Source organism: Mixophyes fleayi, chromosome 5, assembly GCF_038048845.1.
Source record: "Mixophyes fleayi isolate aMixFle1 chromosome 5, aMixFle1.hap1, whole genome shotgun sequence".
Lineage (NCBI taxonomy): Eukaryota > Metazoa > Chordata > Amphibia > Anura > Limnodynastidae > Mixophyes > Mixophyes fleayi.
This window is the reverse complement of record NC_134406.1, coordinates 267,773,122-267,794,083: the sequence shown is the minus strand read 5'-3', so window position 1 is coordinate 267,794,083 and position 20,962 is coordinate 267,773,122. Positions and strand designations below refer to the sequence as shown.

The following is a 20,962-nucleotide window of genomic DNA, read 5'->3' as shown; positions in this document are numbered from 1 at the left end:
TTTTCATCCATGGATCTCCAGGACTCTGTCAACATGGTTAATGTTAAAGTTCATGACATTACAGAAGAATAAAGTATGGCAGGATATCCAGGAGAAAGTCCCTATCTTCAAAAGATCAAAGCATTGCAGTACAGCCTAGAATGACAAAGTTGCATCTGAATGAAACAAGACTTCTGATAAAAGGTCCTCTGGACAGGTGACACCAAAGTGGAGTTGTTTGGTCTCAATGCACAGAGCCATGTTTGGCGAAAACCAAACACAGAATATCACCAGAAGATCTCCATAGCAGCCATTGAGCATGATAGAGGAAGAGCGATGGTATTTGCCGCCACTGGACCTGGAATCTGTGCAGTCGTCAAATCCACCACACACTTTTTTATTAGAGAGTTATAGAGGAAGATGTATGGCCATTCATCTGACTACTGAAGATTGGCCAGAATTAGATTATGCAACAGGACAATGATACTAAACACAACGGCAAATCTATTACTGAATGGCTGTTACGATTATGATGCCTTAGTCAGTATTAGCACAGGCTTACCTAGGGCGCGGAGTCTAACGGCCTTCCGGTCTTCACCAAGAACCACCGCAAGGTAGTGTGGACTTTGCTGCCGAAGAACCGCAGGTCGCGGCCCCCAGATTAGCCTACTGACGTAAGGGAGAAAGTTCTAAGTGATGGCAGGCAGACAAGAAAATAGACAAAGCGGTGCAAGTACAGGCACTAAGCGTAATTCCAGGCGTTGTAGGTCTGGAACAGTAACCGGTAGATGCACGGAGCCAATGGGTGCGTGGCAGGATATGGGTCCAGAGACACGACCGGTTCAGTACACTGGTGATATCAGATATACGGTACCAGAGGGAAATCCAGAGAATAGTTGGTAACACAGCCGAGTAGTTACACAGGAGATAGTCCAGTTCGTAGTGCCAGGAATAAGCCAAACAATAGTCAGGTCACAGCCAGGTAGGTACACAGGAGTAGGAGGAATAGAGGGATACACAGGAAGCAGGTTCACAGGAGTCAGGACACAGGAACTGTAGCCAGGAACAGGAAACACATTGCTCTGACACAGGCAGCGTGTCAGAGCAGGGGAGATATAGGAGTTTGAATTCCCCGCCCAGGAGTCACATGATCGGCAGCAGGGAGAACCCGGAAGTGCGGCAGCGCCAACAGAAGAAGCGCTGCACGGATTGGACACCGCTGTCAGACCAAGCTGACAGCGCAGCGGAACGGGAACAAGGTAAGTTCCTAACAGTACCCCCCCTTCAGGGGTGGCCTCCGGACAACCTATAAGGCTTTTGAGGGAACTTGGTATGGAATTTCTTCAACAAACTCGGAGCATGAAGGTCTCGTGCAGGAATCCAAGAACGCTCTTCAGGGCCGTAACCTTTCCAGTCAACCAGGAACTGCAAGGAACCTCTGGAAATCCGAGAATCTAGAATCTCCTTCACCTCAAATTCCTGATCTAGCGCAGAAATAGCAGCAGTAGGGTCTTCTTGAAGAGAAGAATTTGTTAATAACAAGTGGTTTGAGAAGGGAAATGTGGAAGACATTGGGAATCCTCAAGGTAGGGGGTAATTTTAATCTAAAGGCCACTGGATTAATGACCTCAATGATCTTGAAGGGACCGATAAATCGGGGAGCGAATTTCCTAGAAGGGACCAACAAGCGAAGATTCTTCGTAGACAACCATACCTTGTCACCAGGAGTAAGTAGTGGAGATGGTCTTCTTCTTTTGTCAAATGCTCTTTTACTGATGGCAGAGGTGTGAAGTAATTTGCGTTTGATAAGATCCCACCTAGACGAGAAGTCCGATAGAAGGGAATCAACTGCAGGAACTCCAGAAGCGGTTAACTCTTTGAAGGGCGGAACTTTAGGATGAAATCCCTGAAGAGCAAAAAAGGGAGAAGTGGAGGTAGAATCGTGTGAATTATTATTGTGAGCGAATTCTGCCCAAGGTAATAAATCAACCCAATCATCATGTTTAGCTGAAATGAAACATCTGAGGAATTTCTCCAATTCTTGATTCGTCCTTTCAGTGAGACCATTACTTTGAGGATGATATGCAGAAGAGAAATTTAACTTAATTCCACAAAGACGAGAAAAGGCCCTCCAAAATTTTGCCACGAACTGAGTTCCTCGATCAGAAACGATAATATCTGGACAGCCATGTAGGCGGAAAATTTCTTTAATGAAGAGTTGAGCCAGAATAGGAGCAGAAGGGAGACCTTTTAATGCCACAAAATGAGCGGCTCGGGAAAGGCGATCAGTGACCACCCACACTACTGAGAACCCTCTGGAGGAGGGTAAATCTGTGATAAAATCCATGGAAAGATGACTCCAAGGTCGATCCGGAATTGGCAGAGGCTGCAGCAGACCGTATGGAGCTTGACGAGGAACTTTATTTTGAGCAGAAGTGGAACACGCCGTCACAAACTGTCGAACGTCCGAACGGATAGCCGGCCACCAATAACTACGGGAGATAAATTCCAAGGTCTTCTTTATACCGGCATGACCAGAAAAATGGGAGGCATGAGCCCATTTAAGGAGTTTAGTTTGGAGATGTGGAGGAACCAAAGTCTTCCCGTGAGGAATAATCAAACGAGTAGGAGTAGTAGCCAAAATACATTCTGGATCTAGAATAGACCTAACACTCTTCTTCGGTATCCATAGAATCAAAGGAACGAGAGAGAGCATCAGCCTTCTTGTTCTTGGACCCTGGTCTGAAGGTAATGATCATATTGAATCGTGAAAAAAATAAAGACCATCTGGCCTGACGGGGATTGAGGCAAGATGCAGTTTGTAAATAAAGCAGGTTCTTTTGATCCGTAAAGATAGTAACAGGAAATCTGGCTCCCTCCAAATGATGTCTCCAAGCTTCCAAGGCCAATTTGATAGCAAGTAGTTCTCTGTCTCCAATGCCGTAGTTTTTTTTCGGTGGGTGAGAATTTACGAGAAAAGAAGCCACAGGGAGAAAATTTTCCAGTAGAATTCTTCTGAGACAAAATAGCTCCCACTCCAGCGGAGGATGCGTCAACTTCGAGAAAAAAGGGGAAGGAAGATTCTGGCTGTTGAAGAATAGGTGCCGATATGAAGGCTTCTTTAAGATACTTGAAGGCCTCTACCGCCTCTGGTGGCCAGGTTTTAGCGTTGGCAGATTTCTTGGTCAAGGAAGTGATGGGTGCAATAACAGACGAAAACCCTTTGATAAAGTGGCGGTAATAATTAGAAAACCCAATAAAACGCTGGATGGCCTTAAGTCCAACCGGTTGGGGCCAGTCAGAAATCGCCTTTAATTTCTCAGGGTCCATACGTAATCCGGAGCCAGAAACCACGTGACCAAGAAAAGGAAGATGCGTTTTTTCAAAGACACACTTGTCCACATTACAGTACAGATGATGTGACCGAAGGCGTTGAAGAACCAAGGAGACATGATGGCAATGAGTAATAATATCAGGTGAAAAAATTAGAATATCGTCTAGGTAAATGACAACAAATTGATACAGGAAATCCTGAAAAACCTCGTTAATGAAATTTTGAAAAACCGCAGGAGCGTTACAAAGTCCAAATGGCATGACAAGATACTCAAAATGCCCATCGTGCGTATTGAACGCCGTCTTCCATTCATCCCCTTGTTTAATACGGATAAGGTTGTAGGCCCCTTTCAAATCAAGTTTAGAAAAAATTGAAGCTCCCTTGATCCTATCAAAGAGTTCAGAGATCAATGGTAAGGGGTACCTATTCTTTTTCGTTATGGTGTTGAGGCCACGGTAGTCTATACAAGGACGCAATCCGCCGTCCTTCTTTTTTACGAAAAAGAAACCTGCTCCTGCTGGTGACGAGGATTTCCGGATAAAACCCCTGTTTAAATTCTCCTTAATATATAGGGACATAGCATCTGATTCGGGTAGAGACAATGGAAATACCCGTCCTCTGGGTGGTATCTTATCCGGCAACAATTCAATGGAGCAATCCCAAGGTCTATGAGGGGGTAACTTGGAAGCCTCCTTTTCACAAAAGACGTCAGAAAACGAATGATATTGAGGAGGAATACCGGAGGATGTTGACAGACAGCCCATAGCGGGTCTATGAATCCTGGGAAGACATCGGGAATGACACTCTGAACCCCATGCAAGGACTTCCGGTTTCTGCCAATCTAAAGTGGGGGAGTGAAGTCTGAGCCAAGGTAAGCCTAAGATCAACGGGTTGATAGCCTCTGGAATGACTAGGAAGGAGATTTCCTCAGTGTGTAAGGCTCCAATGCGTAGAGAAATGTTGACAGTTCTGTTCTTAATGGATCCTCCAATGATACGACTGCCGTCTATAGCTGTAATGGCAATAGGTGGATCTAAGGGTTGCCTAGGCAATGATAACCGCTCTACAATGTCAGCTCGTAAAAAGTTCCCCGCTGCACCGGAGTCAATGAGCGCTGGAAGAGACAATTGTTTATCAGTATATTGCAGAAGAACTTGGATAGAAAAACTAGAATCCATAGGAGAGAGAATGTTCATACCTAACTTAGTCTCTCCGTCATCAGTTAGGTCCGATCGTTTCCCGGCCGCTTCCCACATTGACTCAGGACATGACCGGGTTCCCCGCAATAAAGGCATAAACGATTCTTGAACCGCCTCTCTCTTTCCTCCTGGGATAAACGTGCTCTTCCCAACTGCATAGGCTCTTCCTCCGGTGTAATAGGACTTTGGTAGCGAGGAGCCAAACGGAAAGTAGATCGACGGGAACTCTCTCTCTCCTGAGTGCGTTCACGGAAATGTTTATCAATCTGGTTACAGAGAGAGATCAAATCATCCAGGGTAGTGGGTAACTCTCGGGCCGCTAGCTCGTCCTTATTACGATCAGACAAGCCTTGCCAAAATGTGGCCACTAAAGCTTCATTGTTCCAACGAAGTTAGGCTGCCATAGTGCGAAATTGAAGGGCGTACTGGCCCAGAGTAAGGGTACCCTGGCGCAGACGGAGGAGTCCAGAAGCTGCACTGGAGACTCGTCCGGGTTCATCAAAGATGCGTCTGAAGGTTTCCAGGAAAGTGGCACAATTATGGAGGATGGGGTCATCATGTTCCCAGAGAGGAGAAGCCCAGGCAAGCGCTTGACCAGACAATAAGGAAATGATATAAGCGACTTTAGTTTTCTGTGTAGGAAAGTTTCCAGGCAAAAGTTCAAATTGAATAGCACACTGGTTTAAGAACCCTTGGACTTCCTTAGGATCCCCATTGAACTTGGGTGGGTTAGGTATGCGGAGTTGAGAGGTTGTGGGAGCAGATACAGCCGAATTGCTTGGAGCGGAGGCAGGTTGTGGGGCCGGAGCAGGTGGAGGATTAGGAGCTGCCATCTGAGCTGCTTGAAGCGTATCCAACCTGTTAGACAGAGTCTGCAGAATCTGTAATAACTGTTCTTGATTTTTCCCCTGGTCTTCAACCTGAGCCGCTAAGTTATCCAGTAATACTCCCGCAGTGGGATTCCCTGTCGCTTCCATCAGTTAGATAAGTGGGTCAGAGCAAACTGTTACGATTATGATGCCTTAGTCAGTATTAGCACAGGCTTACCTAGGGCGCGGAGTCTAACGGCCTTCCGGTCTTCACCAAGAACCACCGCAAGGTAGTGTGGACTTTGCTGCCGAAGAACCACAGGTCGCGGCCCCCAGATTAGCCTACTGACGTAAGGGAGAAAGTTCTAAGTGATGGCAGGCAGACAAGAAAATAGACAAAGCAGTGCAAGTACAGGCACTAACCGTAATTCCAGGCGTTGTAGGTCTGGAACAGTAACCGGTAGATGCACGGAGCCAATGGGTGCGTGGCAGGATATGGGTCCAGAGACACGACCGGTTCAGTACACTGGTGATATCAGATATACGGTACCAGAGGGAAATCCAGAGAATAGTTGGTAACACAGCCGAGTAGGTACACAGAAGGTATCAGGTATACGGTGCCAGAGGGAGATCCAGAGAATAGTTGGAAACACAGCCGAGTCGGTACACAGGAGATAGTCCAGTTCGTAGTGCCAGGGATAAGCCAAAGAATAGTCAGGTCACAGCCAGGTAGGTACACAGGAGTAGGAGGAATAGAGGGATACACAGGAAGCAGGTTCACAGGAGTCAGGACACAGGAACTGTAGCCAGGAACAGGAAACACATTGCTCTGACACAGGCAGCGTGTCAGAGCAGGGGAGATATAGGAGTTTGAATTCCCCGCCCAGGAGTCACATGATCGGCAGCAGGGAGAACCCGGAAGTGCGGCAGCGCCAACAGAAGAAGCGCTGCACGGATCGGACACCGCTGTCAGACCAAGCTTACAGCGCAGCGGAACGGGAACAAGGTAAGTTCCTAACAATGGCTGAAAAAGAGAAGAATCAAAGTTTTGGAATGGCCAAGACAAAGACTGGACTATGATCCTATTAAGATTTTGTGTCTGGACCTTATGAGAACTGCAAAAATATAACTGCCCTCAAACATCAATGAACTGAAGCAGTGTTATAAAGAGGAGTGGGCCAAAATTGCTCAAATGATGGAAGAGACTGATAAACCCAAACTCATAGAAAACAACTTCCGGGTATTGTTGCTAAAGGTGGCTCTACAAGCGACTGATTCATAGGGTGGACTTTATCACACATGGGTTCGTGATGTTGGATTATATTTTGCTGAATAAATAATGACAGCGGAAAATCTGTTATGAGTTATTTGCCATATTAGATTGGATTTAGAATATTTTGGGGACATGGTCAGGACTAGATGATTGTTAATTACGTCCTGAAATGTAAAATGACAGGTTTGAAAGAGGGTGTATTTGACATGACTGTATATCACAGTTATAGCCCCCCCGGGACCCCCTGCCTAGCTGATTGTGTCATATTCGGTTTATGCAGATTAACGTAAAACAGGGAAGAAATATTCTCACTGCTCTTTGAACACATAACTAAATCTGTCATGTTACCATTACTGTAGATGATGCATGTAACTGACATCCGGAAAGAGGGGAAAGGCTTCAGTCAGACGCTCATACCGAGCGGATAAACGGGTACAGATTGAAATGGGTTAACAGAAAGCACATGTCTGCAAAACTCCCAAATGCTGAAAAGTTCAGTTTTCACTTATTTATTTCATCATCGCCGCATTGAAGAAATGTGCTTTTATTAACATTTCACAATTACATTAACAGTGCAACCGAACAAATCAATGGTCATCCTACCCTAAAATACAACTATAAAATGCAAACAGCCCTAGGTAGTAAAAGATTACATAACAAACAGAGGTTAAATAATATATCAGTGACACCTATCAGAAGAGCCTTAAGCTGGGTACACACTACAGAATTTTCCACCAACTTTTTATGCCGATCGATTTTACATGCGATCGATGGTCCGATCGCTCGGTCCATGGACTGCATACACACTAGCCTTGTTTTAGACAATAAAGGGAAGAGCAGCTGTCCCGTTAGCGATTTTTTACAGCCATGTTGTCGTGAGCAATGACTGTAATTTCGTACTCACTGTTGTGGATCGGTCCGAAGTATATACACACTACACAATGGAAACGAGATTGGAACGAAAATATTTAACGGTACGACCAACCAAATGAGGCGACAATCGTCCATTTGGGCAGACTTTCGACCATCGTGTCACTGCACACACTGACCCGACTTTTTAACGAGTGGTCGTATGTCGGCTGATTGAGCCGATTATTGGACGAAAACCGTGTAGTGTGTACCTAACTTTAGCCATTCATGAATAGATTCAGGTAATAGAAGCAAAACATAGAAATTAAATTAATATGTTGGACGTTCATATAGGTAGGTACACAGGTAAAAGACAACGGACAATAGGAGTGGGTATAGGAAGCTTATGGTAGGGAAGGGAGGTCTAATATACAGTACTGGATGGATATACATCATTTATTTACTCATATGGCGCCACTAATTCCGCACCGCTGTACAGTGAACTTGCTCACATCAGTCCCTGCCCCATTGGACCTTACAGTCTAAATTCCCTAACGCACACACACGTCCGTTGTGATAGCAGCCAAGTAACGTACCAGTATGTTTTTGGAGTGTGGGAATAAACTGGAGCACCCGGAGGAAACCCGCGTAAACACGGGGAGAACATACAAACTCCTCACAGATAAGGCCATGGTCGGGAATTGAACTCATGACCCCAGTGCTGTAAGGCAGAAGTGCTAGCCACTATGCCACCGTGCTGCCCATTCAGTCAAATGCTTCAGAACTCATTGGACGGCGCTTCACAGTGCAGATGGACAATGACCCGCAGCATACTGCAAAAGCAACTAAAGAGTTTTTTAAGGCTAACAAGTGTTATGCAATGGCCAAGTCAATCACCTGACCTGAATCCAATTGAGCATGCATTTCACTTGATGAAGACAAAACTGAAGATAAATGCCCCAAGAACAAGCAGGAACTGAAGACATTTGCAGAAGAGGCCTGGCAGAGGATCACCAGGCTCCACACAAATAAGGCCATGGTTGGGAATCGAACTCATGACCCCAGTGCTGTAAGGCAGAAGTGCATACCTACAATTAGTCCATTTAGTCCCAGACACAGAAAGTGAATTTATAATACTCATCTCCTACCATCTTGCATGGGATACTGCCATGACTGCAAATACGGCAGTCCCTCGTCCAGATTTCTGTAGCACTTTATGAGTTAATCCACATCAGAGCAGCTGTTCTGTACAGAATTCTCTCACAACCTAATCTCAGTATTTCAGTTCTAAACAAGTGTTCCATTGTCATGGAAACAGTGTATCTCTTACTGTGCTCTACAGTATCTGTGTTACAGGACTACTCACCCCACTCATGGTGGGTCACTACATTTAGAGACTGCGGCAGCGACACTAATAGACGTGCAGTCTTCTGTCCCCTTAGTGTATCATGAATACATATGTCTAACGTTATGTTTTAATATACTATACTGATTTAAATTACTAAAAATATGGATACTGTACTTGAAAACTATTATTGGTATATATTTCTCTCTGTTTTCAATTACGTCAATTTAATATGCTTTCTTGTCTACATTTATACTCCAAATACTTACTTTGATTTTATACATATTTGTTTTTTATTCACCATTTACGTAAATGAGAAAAAGTTCTATTTGATGCAAAGCAGGTACATTACTGTTTAAAACTTTGGGAATTATCTCAGTCATGTTTAGTCTGCTCGGAGCAAATTGAATAAACTTCTTGGACTTTTAACCAGAAACCTCGCTTTTCATATTATTATAAATATCACCGTATAGCTACTGGATAGAATTGTATATGATAATAAATACTGGAATGTATCAGTTTACTTCCTAATTTTGAAATTAATTTAGTTACTTTAACCTGATAGTTTAGTTCTGTCAATATAGACAGAACTAAACTTCTTCATGGATAGAAGTAACAATTTGAACATCTGCAGGTTATAAGTAAAGCATAATAAGCAAATACAGGTACTAAACAAGTAACATTGTAACAAAAAATAAAGTAAATAATCCATCATTTGTTTATGCAAAGGAGATATGTTGTCAGTAAATTGTGAGTGAGTGAAACAAATTCCTGTCTGTACTTCATTACTAGATGTCAAGAAATAATAAAACTGTGACATGTGCAAAGCACAAAATTCTTTCGGCAAACAGAAATCTGGTTATGACTGAGCAATGTGTGCAGACGAAGCAAAGATGTACAATGTATAGTACCGCCGTGGAACTCCGACACATCACATCCAACAAATAAAATGATCAGCACATCGTAACCATAAGACTTCATATTAAAAACAAATCCAAGACTCTGAGCTCTGGAAGGTTTTTCATTTTCCCAGCAAGTGGTTGAGAATTGCGTTTACTCAGATAGGGGCATGGTCATAGTTGCCTACTCTACCGGAATGTCCGAGAGACTCCCGAATTTTTGGGAGTTTTCCTGGACTCCTGATAAAGCCATCTCCATTGTTGAAGTGGTAGGGGCTAAACGTGCAATTGTAGTCCCTGCTGCGTTTACCCGAAATTGTCCAAGATTGACAGGGGGCGGGGACTACGGTGCACCACACGTGGCCACGCCCCCATGACAGCCTTCCCCCCTTGCAGACAGCTGCTTTCAAAAGTAGTCAAGTATGGGCATCGTTTAACACAAGGTCCTAGTTTGGGTTTCAATTAAGTATTTTTTGGATCTGTTTTCATAAAAAAAAAAAAAAAGTGTTATCACCTTTCAATAATTTTAGTGGCTGCTGTTTGGTGCCTCTAAAGCTGGGTACACACTAATGCAATCATACTACAGATGTGATGTATCTAACGATTTCACGAACAACTGAAAGTCCCGATGACCATGCCGATTCATGTGTACACACCTACACGATTTACCAACAGATCTGTGATCTTCATCTCTCGTAACCATCTGCTGAAAAGATTGTGATTGTACACACTACAGACATCTGCCTACACTGCTGGTCGCGAGTGTGTACTCACTTCCACAGTTGCCCGACATCGTTCCATCATTGATGGTGTTTTTTAGGAAGTTTAGGAAAACAAATCAACAGATGCGATGTGTTTTGGTAAGGTAAACATGATCGTGGGAACATACACACTAATGCGATATCTGAGCGAACGTTTGTGAATCGTGTGATCTGCACGATAGATAATTGCATAAGTGTGTACCCAGCTATAGGCAGTGATGAGCAACCTGATACACTTCAGGGACCGCAGGGTGCAGCCCTCTAACCTTGGCAAGGGCACAGTAATCTCAGTAAGTTAAAACAACACAGTTAATCAAAAAAAGACACTTATCTGTAATAATATATCAGCAGGCATTTTAAACAACCGTTACAAGATATTGCAAATAAATCTGACAGTGGAGCAGGTGAAGTCTCGGAGGGCTGTCTGTTGCCCATGACTGCTCAGAGGGCTTATACCCACTGGTGTTTTTATTTGCATTTGTAATGATTATAAATGGGTCATCATTGTGTTACTATACCCATGGATGTTTTCACTTACATTGGGTTCCGATGAAGGTAGTTTTATATAACGCTACTTGTTCCACACATTGGAAAGCCTACAGTAATGTTTCTAGCAGTGTTATTAGCATTAACAGATGCAAGTAAAACACCACTGCGTATGTGGGCACTACTGAAACTACAGCTTTAATGCAAAGCTGAGACTGTGTTGAAGTTTCTCAGCAGATGTCTGAAAAGTGGATCATTGCGGCAGGGTGGTGAGTATTGCTGCCTGACAGCACTGGGGTCATGAGTTCCATTCCTGACCATGGCCTTATCCATGTGGAGTTTGTGTGTTCTCCCTGTGTTTGTGTGGGTTTCCTCCGGGTGCTCCTGTTTCCTCCCACACTCCGAATACATACCTGTAGTTTAATTGTCTTCTGACAAAATGAACTCTTATGTGTGTGATATGAATGACCAATATTCTCTGTACTGCGCTGCATGACTGGGGGTGCTATATAAATAAATGGTAATAATAATTAGTGGTGATAAGCGCATAGTTTAACACAGGTAATTAGGGAAACAATGTTTCTTTGTGGGAAGTTTTCATAAAAGTCTGTGATGTCTCTGTGTGCTCTGATTGATTTTGTTTAATCTGGTTTAAAATATCACATTGTAGTCATTAGTACAGTAGTTTATTGTACTCTAACAGGTTTGTATTAATCCTGTGCAGTACTGCGCTTATAGTACAGTAATCAGTTCTAGATAACTAACACTCAATAAATATATATATATATATATATTAATAATGGTAAGCAGTAAATATATACAATGTGCCTCCAATATTAGAACTTTCCTTTTCCTTTCCTTGATTCATACGTTATTATTGTTCTAGGGGATCACCCCAACTTAAAATAAAGTTTGGCATACATTACCGGTGGGAAGTAGTTATATGAAAGTCAGATCTGGTGCAGATAATTCCCCTATATTTACTTAAGTAAATTGAATTCATATGCCCAGTGCACAGCACCCCTTCCTTAATAAATAATAGTCACTATTAAATGCCACAATTACCAATGTTACTTAAAATAAATCTACCTTAAGGTCTGTACAGGTGCATTGTGGGCACTAGGGGAACTATTTGTTCAATGAACTCCATTCAGCTGATGCAATATATATATATTTTTCTCTAGACTATTTGTGTGGAGTAAATCACAATTATTAAGAAGTCAGAAAACACTGCATGGACCCCTCCACCCATTGTGGACCATACACACTGTTCTGCTTTGCTTCCACATAACTACATTATTCATTTATGGAACAATAAAATAGATTTCTTTTAAGTAACATTGGTAATTGTGGCATTTAATAGTGACTATTATTTGTTAAGAAAGAGGTGCTGTGCACTGGGCATATGAATTCAAGGTACTATATATAGAGAGAGACCGCGCAGGGGGTTGGTCTTCTCCCAGGAAGTGGAGAGTGCGCTTATATATTGTAGTATTGTTACTAGGGGTGTGCACCGGCCACTTTTAGTGTTTTGGGTTCTGATTAGCTTGAGGTTTTGGGTTCTGATTTGTTTTGCCAAAACACCTGATGAAAGGTTTTGGTTCTGATTTAGGTTTTTTTTAAAAAAGCATAAAAAGTGCTAAAATCCAGTTTTTTTGTTTTTTTTCCACTCCTACGCTATTATTAACCTCAATAGCATTCAATAACAATCATTTCCACTAATTTCCAGTCTATTCTGAACACCTCACACCTCACAATATTTTTTTAGTCCAAAACGTTGCACCGAGGTAGCTGGATGTCTAAGCTAAGCGACACAAGTGGGCGGCACAAACACGTGGCCCATCTTGGATGGCTGTGTAGGCTTGAATGGCCTTTTTCTGCTCCTCCATCCTCTGCAGCATATAGAGGGTGGAGTTCTCACTACCTCTTGTTTTCGTTGATGACAGGGCATTTTCATTATTTTTTTATTTGGCAGCAACATTGAACGTAGTTTAATATCTGATACGCAGCTTTATGAACTGCGTAGTGGAGTGGCCCCGGTACCACAATACCTCCTCCAACTAGTCTCAATTCCAATGCACAGATGGCGGACACCAGATGCACGTCTAACACCAACATAGCTGTTAAGGCCGCAGTTATCCGCTTTGCCATAGGATGACTACTGTCGTACTTCGTGCTCATGGCAAACGACTGTTGGACGGTCACATAATGCCAAAAAAGAGTTGCAAGATGGAATTGTCCTTGGGCCCTCCCGCCCACCCTTATGTTGTTGAAATAGGACATGCGCACTTTAACAAACCAATCATTTCACTGAAAGGGCCTACCAAACTGTGGCTGAAATGATTGGTTTGTTTGGGCCCCCACACCAAAAAAGCTATTAATCTCTCCCTGTACAAAAATGTTATAAAAAGTTACTCTCTGCACAACCAATGCAATACAAACATGGGAGAAAATCATGTGGCCATGTGAAGACCAAAACTGTCTCACACCTTTGGCAGGGAAGGGTTAGAGGAGTGTCCACCTTCGGATGACTTTATTGGCTTGTACATGCCACCCTGCAATGTTTACTAAGCATATAGATTTACCTTTCTGACCTCTCTCTGTGCTTTTCTGCCATGACGTTATATCACCAGGCGGGTTTGTATAATGTTGTTACTCTGGGATATGACACAAAGCTGCGATCTGGATACAACTGTACCAAGAGCAGAGAGCACACAATGCAAACTCACCGATCTATAGTCCTCCGTAACACTGTCCTCTCCTGGTTCTCTTCTTACCTCTCCAGACGCTCCTTCTTAGTCTACACACCTGACCCCCCCCCCTCCCCTTACCTGTCGGAGTTCCCCAAGATTCCATTCTTGGCCCCCTGCTCTTCTCCCTCTACATCTCCTTCCTTGGTGGCCTCATCCGCTTCTCTGGCCAGCAGTACCGCCCCTATGCTGATGACACCCAAATCTGCCTTTCCTCCCCTGACCTCTCCCCTTCCTCTCCTGTCTCTCGTCCATCTCATCTTGCATGTCCCAGCACTGTCTTCAACTTAATATTTCAGAGACTGAAATCATTGCCCCCCCCCCCCATACAGTCCCCCTCTCTTTCTCCCGATAAAACTACCCTCATCTCTGTCCTTAAGTCCGCTACCTAAGGGTCATCCTCGACCCCTCCCTCTCCTTCAAACCTCACATTCTGATCCTCTCCAAATCCTCCCGATTCCACCTCCGGAATATATCCAAGATCTGTCCCTTTTCTCATCATGGAAGTCACCAAAACTCTTATTCACTTCCTTGTAATCTCTCTCCTTGATTACTGTAACCTCCTTCACTCTGACCTACTGCACTCTCACCTTGCTCCTCTTCAGTCTATCCTCAGTGCTGCCGCCCACCTTGTTTGTCTCTCCCGCTGCCCCTCTCTGCCAGTCTCTACACTGGTTCCTTCTGGCCTACAGAGTTAAATTTAAACTCCTCATGGTCACCTACAAAGCTTTCAGCAATCATCCCTCCTAGATTTCCAGTGTCTCACCTCCAGGACATTGCCTGGGGTGCTCCATACCTGTGGAACGATCTCCTAGGCCCTATCAGGTTAGTCTCTTCTCTCCAAGGATTCAAGCGTGCCCTTAAAACTCATTTTTTTATTCAGACATTTCAGCCCTCCACCTTACGCATTTACTCGTCTATCACTTCTGTGTCACCCACCCAGTACCACCTTCTCCTTTAGGATGTAAGCTCTTAGGAGCAGGGCCCTCTCTCCTTGTGTTCTCCTTCTACTATTCCATCACCCTCTGTACGCCAGACAATACATTGTTTTTTTATTCCTTTCCTCTTTTTAAAATACGCCACAAAAAAATAAAAACAATGTAATAATAAAAGTTCCTAGAAGTTATGCAGAAGCCAGGTAGAAGAGAGACAGTTCCTTTATGTCATTGGTAACTGGTACTGTTTTGGCTGTTTATAAAAAGCAAATCAAATCATTATTTTTAATGGACTTTGACGCATAAACGTTTCCTGGAACGTTATAATATCCCATTAAACATGTATGTGTAGTGTTATTTCTCTTGCTATAATGGGTCAGGCTACACAGAGGTAACATTTTAATTCTATTTGAATTACTGTCGCCTTTTCTCTGTTCCCCGCTGCTAGATTTGACACTTATCTCTATTTTACATAGAACCCAGCTTTATTTTTTTTTTTATGGCTTTACGTTGTTTTCAAAGGCGCTGTAGGAAGCTGTTCACTTTTCTGCAGCGCAAAATCAGTTTGAGGTTCTCTCTGAAGTCTGTCCTGAAGGTGCATGTTTTTTTTCTATACATATATTATTTTCCTTTATTTAAACTAAACATCTTGAAAATGTATCCAGTTATTATAACAAATATTATTTCAGTGTTCACATGGGGGGAAAAAAAACAACAAATTCAATTAAAAGACATTTTTTCTCTGTGCCCTGTAATTGATTTAGATCATGACACTGTGTACTTAGCAGGGGGGTTGGTGTGTTATAACCCAAACCTTCACACACGGCTTTCCTTGGGAGTCCAAACGTTTGACACAATTGTACTTTCAAGGTCAGTTTATTTTAGTAAAGGTCTTTTCAAATGGTGAAAAGTTAGCTTGCATAATCCGTACGCCTGGTATGATTAGAAGGCTGCATGTCTCTCTGTTAAATCACTTTTTTTTCTTTCTGCAGTATCTTGGGTGGTCGGTAATGCAAGATAATTGTTTGCGGCTGAATGTAAAATCACAATGGCAGTCTGTTTCCTTACCCTGTCCTACACGGCTCTGTGTGTATGTGTGCGTAAACTCTTAGCACAGCCACATGAGTAAATGGGTAAACTATTTATTGTAAGAAGCTGTTTATAATCTCATTCTGGCAGCCAGTTGTACAGCTATACATAATTAAAGTGCTATAAAATTATGACTTCAGTTTGAGACGTTTCATGAGTGTTGCTTGTACGCTGTAAACGTTAACCACAATATTTTTCCTTGTGAGCAGAATAAAACAGAACTTATGATCAGATTGTAAATATTTTTTTTTTTATACTTTGCCAGCTGTGATGTTTTTCAGTCTATGGGACGTTATTAATTTTCATGCTTTCGCCTAAAAAAAAAAAAAGATGCGCTGTGTAATTTGGGGATAAACTTATGCTGTATTTCCGATAACCAGATGGGCTGCACTTGGGGTATGTGCGTTTTTAAATATTACTGATGGTTTAAGATTTACAGATGAAGCAGACTGCAGTGCATGAATTGACTTGCTACGCTAGCTACAAGAAAAGCCTGATTGGTAAAGGAAAAACTTTGAAAAATCCCCTTTGGCCGAGTAAAAATAAAAAAAGGTATTCTCAGCACCCTCATGCAACTTGGACTTTAATATATCGCTTTTATCTATCTGGTTTCAGCCATGTCTGGATGTCAGCAGCTGGGTTATTAGTCGTTAATTTTGTTACCAGTCTTCATCTCCTGTTTGTCTGCTATGTCCACAGTTTTGAAGTGGATGGAAACCTGTAGCCAATCAGATCATTAGAAAAGCTCACAGCAGTACATTGGTATTTCAGGAGAGGAGATTAGAGTCTCTATTTACTAATTTTCACGGTACCCAGGGAAACAAAGTGTCCGATCTGTGGTCACAAAAGGCCGATATTCTATAAGAGCTGAAAAATGTGGAAATGTTCTTACGTTTGTCATTGATGAAGCAGCTACATATTTTTGAACTATATTCTTCAAAGCAACTTTTATTTAGGATGCAAAATTGTCTGTTCTTTTTTCTGGCCTTTTTTCGTCTATTTTCTTCAGTAAGAATAATTTTGCCATTTTAAATCAGAAAAAAATCCACCTAAAAATGTATGTATTACATATGCTACAAAAATGGTATTTTATTGATAGGTTAACTAAACCACCCCCACGTTTTACTCATTAGCATAAGAGGTGGGACTAGAAGAACAAATAGAAATATAGCATCATAGACTATGGAGCACAAATATACCTTAAGGCAACGTTTTCATTCCTCCTCTACCATAAAATATCCCCTTATTATTATTGTTATTCAGTGTATTTAACCACTTCTTAATACGGTGTTCATGTATTATTATCATTGTAAATATTGATCCAGTGCTAAGTTTTATTAATATATTATATAAGCGAAAATAGATCCTCGTTATGAAGGACTTTAGGAGTGAGCAGCTGCCAGTACGTAGCCCTCACCCAGCGGCCCGTCAATGTCAGACATCTCTCCAAGGACACAATAATATTATGCTTTGTTACGTTGCACTGATGCTCCTGTCACCTTTATACAAGGTCCAGCACCTCACAGAGGAACTACGAGGGTCAATAGAGCAGCAGAATCCAACGCTGTGACTCAGCCCTGTTATTCTCACACCTTGTTTGTGCTCACCAGTGCTGAATATTTAGGAAAGACATTTATTGCTGCATTGTCTGCGTTGTGGAAACTCTTTATCCCCAGATCACCCCCAATGTGGTTTACTGTGTGCACAAAACCCCACCAAAAGCATAAAATATACTGCAATTTACGACGTGTTTTTATGTTTTGCAGGATGAGTCTCAGCTTCAAGGAAGAGCACACGAGGCCTCTGCGATCATCGCCGCTCTGATCAAAGACAGGACCCCAGCGCTCGCCGGGCAGCTGATGCTCGCTTGAAAATAACCCTTCAAATTCTGGAAAGAAACATTCTGTGAACTTGCAACGTACTGGTATAATGTACAACCAAACATCTCTGCTAGAAATGTTGTTTTGGAATTGTTTCTGCTGAAGTACAGGACTGAGTACCATCCAGTAAAGTCCTTTTCGAGTTTTCTATAATTTAATTTTTTTCTTTAATAAAACTACTGAAATTTACTACAGATAACAAAAGAGTTATTTATATATTTAATAGCCCCAATCCTCGAACTCAGAGAGGGGAATGTGGGTGTGGATAGGGTGGGTCAGGGTGTGGTTTGGGTGGAAAATGGGAGGGGCTTGAATTCTACCAATTTGGCGTTTTAAAAATGTTGGTAGTCATGTGTATGTCATATTACTTCACCTCACTTCCGGGAGATGCAGATGCGAGGTATGAAAGGCAGAGGTTGGCGTGACCTCACGGCACTCGATCATCTATTCAATTATTAGACGCTAAGGGCTAGATTTACTAAACTGTAGGTTTGAAAAAGTGGAGATGTTGCCTATAGCAACCAATCAGATTCTAGCTGTCATTTATTTAGTACATTCTACAAAATGATAACTAGAATCTGGTTGCTATAGGCAACATCTCCACTCTTTCAAACCCGCAGTTTAGTAACCATACCCCTAAGGATTTGATTCAGAGCCAAATGCAGATACAAAAAATATCTTTACTACAAAGCGCAAATTCTAATCTAGTGACTGCTAAAGTCTCAGTAAGCGTCTGCCAATCATTAGCAAACCTCTACTTGCAAGCAGTTCACTAGTTTGTACGTTTGTCATAATAATCATCATCACCGCCACTCAGACCTGCCCCTGACCACACTCAAATACAACCACTTATTCTGCCGCATCTGCGACAGCGTCACAGTCTCAATCCATACGCAATTGCTCAATTACATCCTAATTGTACGTTGCCTACATTAGGCAACACCCCTTCCTTCTCGCAGTACTCAAACGTGCCTACGTCTCACTCTGAATCAGCCCTAAGTCAATAATATATACTTGTACTAATGGTGCGGACGGTCCTGTGGGCAACGCACTTGTAGAATACAGTCATGAAACTTTATCAGGCAGATGGCCAATCTCTTGTCACTTAAAGTTCTTTTAGGTGCAAGCAGCAGCTCTCTATAAAACAATTAAATGCTCGGTCCTCTGCCGCTTCTTAATAATAAAGGTTGAATCTCTCCTCTGTAATTAAATGATGCGATTCTTGTTTAGAAAGTGGATAGAGAGGTGTTCACAGGGATTTATTGCTGCATGTTAATATGCTATTTCCCTGCCGGATTTCCCCATAATCTAGGCTCATGCATAACACATTATAGTAAACTAGGAAATGTTTATGGAGAGGCGGTTCTACCAACCCATTGAATGGTCGTTTCTGTCTGCACGGGCCGGCCGGATCCTGCTAACACTCATTATAATATAAGTATCATTACATTGGTCTCTGTACCATACGGGGATGGGTCTCTGCCTATTATTAAACAGTGGGGAATTGTAAACTAGAAACTATTATGATTATTAATGATCGGCAGAGGTGACTGTTGTTATGAAAACATATTTTCTAGTGAAACATGAGTGTTTATATCGCTGTCATCATCTCAGACGATTGCATAGGATTTATGATACATTTACTGCTGTTTAAATACAATTTGGTTTGCGGAAAAACAAAATGTTTACAACTCTGGTCTCCAATCTGAAATGATTCTACGTTCTACAACAAAACTCTGTTCCTAATTAAAGTATTTTATACTTTTGTTGTATTCTCGGCTGTTTTATTGACTTATTGACCATATTTAGAATGTACACATATAAGAACAAATTGATACATGTGCAATTATTATACAGACACAGGTACTGGGGCATTGAGTATACGTAAACATCAGACAGAGATGGACCCTTTAAAGAAGTAACATGTAAAAATGAATTTACCGGAAAAAGAACTCTGAGGAACAGCTGTTACGTAATACAAAGTATTTTATCAAGATCAGGGGTGATTCTAGGAGGGTCATGTAGGGTTCACAATTGCCCCAAAGTCCATTCAAAGACAGGTTTTTTATCTGATGATTTATAAAGAGATGTTGACCCTTTGCCCAATAATCATGCAACTTACCAAAGCAGCAGAATCTAGGAGACTGCAAATTATAGAGAATTATTTATTTTCAAAAAGCAGATTCTAAGTGACTTCTATCGTGTTATAGCATCACAATATTTGACGTGTGAATTGTACAGCACTAAACAGAAGGGAGTCATTCATGTGCTTAGGATTAAGTCCACTTCAGGGTACATATAATAGTTATAGTATGGAACAGCTGAGGGAAAAGCATGTGTTTTAAAGGACAGGAAACGTAGGCGCAACAAAGATTTCTAGTACACAATTCAGTAATATTATAAAATTATTATTTAAATTAAAAACATGAATAAATCATTGTTCTGTTTGTCACTAACTTGGATGCATAAAGGTGAATGAATCACAGACCACATAGCCCACCACAAGCAGAAATATCCAGAGTGACTTATAGATTGGAAAACATGCTCTGCAGAAATGCACATTGTGGATGGGACGGACGGTGATGTCACAGTAGCTCAAATGACTGCATTCTCCAGGTTGTGACCTATACCAGGTTGTATCAGGACACTAAAGATGTGGAGGGGGGGAGATAATACTTTTATTTTAAACAGAGCCCCTGGTGATGAACAATTTTGAGGTTTAAAGTTCCTTTAAATAAAATGTAATTATTTTAATATATACTTTTCAGACCAAACGTAACAATTATCATAGACACTTTGTTAAAGAGTTGCCAAGTCATTTTGAAAGATAAATACATAATTTTCTAGGCTGCGTTGTAAAGATTTCAAATAAAGAACCTAATGAAGTTTGCTGGATAGGCGCCACAAAACGCCTTGGTTTGGCACTGGTGCGCCTAGTTGGTCCTCGCAGCGAACCTCAAGATAACCCTCCCTGTTTTCCAAACTTGACTACAGCAACGTCCTCTATCTAGCATTCTGCTTCCCTTTATCCATCTATCCCCGCTTCAATCCATGTTAAATGCCGGAGTAAGACTGATTTTCCTCTCTTGCCGCACCATCATCATCATCGTCATTTATTTATATAGCGCCACTGATTCCGCAGCGCTGTACAGAGAACTCACTCACATCAGTCCCTGCCCCATTGGAGCTTACAGTCTAAATTCCCTAATATACAGAGAGAGAGAGACTAGGATCAATTTTGATAGCAGCCAATTAACCTACCAGTATGTTTTTTGGAGTGTGGGAGGAAACCGGAGCACCCGGAGGAAACCCACGCAAACACGGGGAAAACATACAAACTCCACACAGATAAGGCCATGGTCGGGAATTGAACT

At 42.1% G+C, this 20,962-nt stretch overlaps 1 protein-coding gene across 1 annotated transcript in view; it reads left to right on the top strand.

Annotated features, from left to right (window-relative positions):
• CRPPA (CDP-L-ribitol pyrophosphorylase A) overlaps positions 1-19,354 on the top strand; it is a 167,020-nt gene extending 147,666 nt beyond the window's left edge. Inside the window, exon 10 of the mRNA XM_075214069.1 lies at positions 17,475-19,354. Coding sequence (XP_075070170.1) covers positions 17,475-17,579 — 105 coding nt within the window. The 3' untranslated portion in view covers positions 17,580-19,354. The remainder of the gene's footprint in view (positions 1-17,474) is intronic.
• The last annotated feature ends 1,608 nt before the right edge of the window (positions 19,355-20,962 follow it).